This window comes from Perognathus longimembris, chromosome 1, assembly GCF_023159225.1.
Source record: "Perognathus longimembris pacificus isolate PPM17 chromosome 1, ASM2315922v1, whole genome shotgun sequence".
In the NCBI taxonomy this organism is placed as follows: domain Eukaryota; kingdom Metazoa; phylum Chordata; class Mammalia; order Rodentia; family Heteromyidae; genus Perognathus; species Perognathus longimembris.
Window position 1 is genome coordinate 152,452,477 of NC_063161.1, and position 4,031 is coordinate 152,456,507.

General features: G+C 43.8%; 1 protein-coding gene across 1 annotated transcript; it reads left to right on the forward strand.

Moving 5' to 3' along the window:
• The first annotated feature begins 2,387 nt into the window (after window positions 1-2,387).
• On the forward strand, window positions 2,388-3,626 carry LOC125356346 (olfactory receptor 1N2-like). The gene has a single exon (XM_048352757.1). The coding sequence runs from the start codon at window positions 2,588-2,590 to the stop codon at window positions 3,521-3,523; it is 936 nt and encodes a 311-aa protein (XP_048208714.1). The 5' UTR covers window positions 2,388-2,587; the 3' UTR covers window positions 3,524-3,626.
• Window positions 3,627-4,031: the final 405 nt, after the last annotated feature.

Consider the following 4,031-nt stretch of genomic DNA (forward strand, 5'->3'; position numbering starts at 1 on the left):
GAGGGGACAGCTGGACCTGGACATTTGCCTCATCTTCTCTCCTAATGCCAGATCTGGGATTGGGCCCCAGGAGACACTGCATGTGAAAATCACTCAGTTCTTCCTGGCTCCTGTTCCTGAAGACAGCTCATTCCAGCCTAGTCTTAAGTCTTTCTGGATGTTAGGCAAGGAATAACACTGAGGTTTCCACCAGCCCTTTGTGGGAGAAGCAAGACATCAGATCACACTGGGAGAGAGTCTGCATGGTGGTGGTGACAGGTTCTGAGAAGGTCACATTCAAGGTAAGAGTTGATAATTACAATTTCCAAGTGAGAGAAAATAAAGATGGCAAATCTCTCTTTCTCTTTCTGTCTCTGTCTCTGTCTCTGTCTCTCTGTCTCTCTGTCTCTCTCTTTCTCTCTCTCTCAGCCTCTGTCTCTCCTTGTCCCCTTGTCTCTTTCTCTTTCTCATACATATACCTTCTCCCTTGCTCTTTGCTCCTTTTCTCACTTTGGCTTTTGGCTTCTGCCTTCCTGTCAAACAAATGCATTTTTTTTCTGGTCATCATGAGAATGTAATATTCATGAGCTCCCTGAGAATCCTGCCTGAAGGCAGTACAGAGCAGCCACATTCAGGAAATTCCTGGCAGTGCCAAAACATCACAATTATGTAGACAATGCTGGCATCCCACCCCTCTACCATGTGTGGACACTCCACCCGGCCTCCTCAATCCCGAGCAGCTTTCAGAATCTTTCTACCCCACTTCCCAAGCACAAAAACAACCTCCAACCTCCACAACTATGAGTTGTTTAGCAAGCTCCACTTTTTTCCTCATTTGAGCCTTACAGTCATTTGAGTTACATTCACTTTGGTTCGCTACAGTTGGGGCTCTGACAAGTGTAATGAGGTACAGATGATACTCAACCCTGAGTCTGTTCACATCAAGGACTATGCTGCATCATGCCATTGCTAGCTCAGAGCCATCACCCAAAGATCATAATAATGACATTGGTGACAATAGCTACAACTCTCTAATATTCAGCCTTATAGTTATCAAAGCTCCACTTCACACAGACAGTAAATATGGAAAGTGATAGTCTAGTTTTCCCAGGAACTAAGGGACTCTCAAAAATCCTGGGCAGACACAGAGGACCAGCTGGTGACTTGACAAAAGTCTTGTCATTTCCTTAATTCCACCAAGGGAAACAAGAATACAAAGGAGAGCTAATATATGATGGGCGGGTCACTGCTCCTATTCTGACAACCATTATATTTAATCCACACAGCAATGCTATGACTTAGGTATTGTTCTTAACCTCTGCAGAAAGGGAAGCCACAAAGACTAAACAACTTGCTCTACATGGCAGCCCATAGCTGATGCCTAAAGATATGTTAGAACTTCATGTCAACACAACAAAATGTGTTTTGTTTCCATACCCAGAAGCCTGGCATTAGTGCAGGCTGGCAGAGAACTTAGTTCATCAGCCAACTGCACAAGTTGGAATCTCTACTTTCAAGGAGTTTTCTTTTTCTTGGTCTTTCTCCCCTACACCCATCATATGTCTCCCTCGTGATTAAATTCCATGTATCAGAAGATTCATAGGTCTTGGGGGGGTGGGGATACCTTCAGTTAATTCTAATACGGTAATGCCTTCAACAGAATGTAGTGGAATGATGGACACATTTCACAAATGAATGAAATGAGGGCCACGAGAAGTGAATAATTTACCCAAAATATAAAATAGAATGGACCTTTAGATCTGGAAGGCATGCACATCATCTAACATGTTTCAGTACGTAATAAATCCCAGGTTCCATTTTATGTGCTCCTACTAACATTAAACATGACTATTATCATGATAAAGTTAAACTCTTCTTTATTCTAGAGCTTATTTACAGAGCAAACAACTGACCCTCACAGGGGCCAGAGCACTGCCTGCCTAGGAGGACAGCAAGCACTGCCATTCAGCCTGTGAGACACCGAACCCAACACTCCTGATGACCCAGGAGTTGGGCAGCACTTGACATGAGGATGCTTGTGGTGGGAGCTTTTATTTGTAAAATGCTTTTGGTCTTATAAAGCTATTTTGTCCATATTAGATCCTTTGATTCACCTTCAAAACAACAACAATTTTAAAAGGCAGGTACTCCTATTATGCTAAGAAGATCTTAGTGCCAGGAAAATTGTTATGTCTGTTCTCCTCCAACACACACACACACACACACACACACACACACACACACACACACATCTCAGCATAGTTTTCTTGTAAATGTATATCTTCTAATTGAAAAGAAGAAAGAGGACATTAAGACTTAGGTCTTCTGAGCTAATCTCCACTATAACTTTAGCTAGGGGAGCCACAAGACAACTACCAAGGTCTCTGAAATACAAAATTCACCTCCCACAAGATCTTCCATTATCCTTGTCCAGAGAATGCATCCTTCTATACATGCTTACATGCCTGCACCAAGACACACCAGTATATCTCTACGACATTTAAGATCATACTAAATAGATAAGAATCCTGGCATAATACATATTTTGAAATATTTTTATATATAATTTCAGTCATATCTTCCCCTAACTCTTCTGCTTTAAATAGAAATGAGAAACCAAAGTACCCTCTCTGATTTCCTGCTCCTAGGCTTCTCTGAGAACCTAGAGAAGCGGCCTCTCCTGTTTGGGCTCTTCCTGGGAATGTACCTGGTCACCCTCTTGGGGAACCTGCTCATCATCCTGGCCATTGGCTCTGACCAGCACCTTCACACCCCTATGTACTTCTTCCTGGCCAATCTGTCCTTTATTGACACCTGTTTCACCTGCACCATTGTCCCCAAAGTGCTGGTGAACATCCACACACAACACCACACCATCTCCCACACTGGGTGCCTCGTGCAGATGTACTTCTTCATGGCCTTGACCCTGCTGGATGATTTCCTGCTGGCTGTGATGGCATATGATCGTTACGTAGCCATCTGCCTTCCTCTGCACTACACCATGATCATACGTCCCCAGTGCTGCCTGCTGCTGGTGTCCACATCCTGGCTCTTCTCCAACCTCCTGGCCCTCTCACTTAGTCTCATGATCTCTCAGTTTTCCTTCTGTGGCTCCCATTCCATCCCACATTTTTTCTGTGACGTCCCTCCAATCCTCAAACTTGCCTGTTCAGATACCCATAGCTTTCAGGTCACAATGTTAACTGAAGCTGTTCTCTCAGGCATGATCCCTCTCACCTGTGTGCTGGTCTCTTATGCTCACATCATGCACACCATCTTCAGAATTCCCTCTGCTGGGGGGAAACACAAAGTCATATCCACTTGCGGTTCTCATCTGACCGTTGTTATTCTTTTCTATGGGACACTCTTTCTGGTCTATTTCCGGCCATCATCTACCTACTCAGCAGACTCTGGGATGGTTCTATCTGTGATCTATACCATGGTAATTCCTATGCTAAATCCTTTCATCTATAGCCTGAGGAACAAGGACATGAAAGGGGCTTTATGGAGGCTCTCTGGCTTTGGAAAATGCTACTTTCAGTAAAGGGCACCTCCTCAAGGCTTGAAGAACAGATACTTTGAAATACTCTAAACTAGACTCCTCTTCTAGAGTTGTTAGAGATCTCAGATACAATACAGAATGGATGCTCAGCTGACCAGCAGGTTCAACAGGCAGAGAATGTTGACATAGAAGGCCTACAATTGGATCTAACTAACTACTTAAGAACAGGGTTTAATCCAGTAGACAGGGCTCAGTCAGTAATGCCTTAAGGGTGACTTGGCAAGTATCTTCAGTTTTCCAACCACATTCAAACCAAGAGAGGAGAACCACCAAAAGAGTGGCATCTAGAACACATGGTGTCTAAAAGGATGCTCAGTTGTCACCTGGCTCTATAACAAAGAGGTTTCCCCAAAACCACAAGAAACACTGACAAAATCCTGTGAAAAGTCAAGTGAGGCCAGCTTTAGGAACCATTTCCAGGCCCAGCTGACTTGGAGAGACTTTTACTTGGAAAAAGCTGAACCAAGAAGACATACTATTTTCTGGAGAT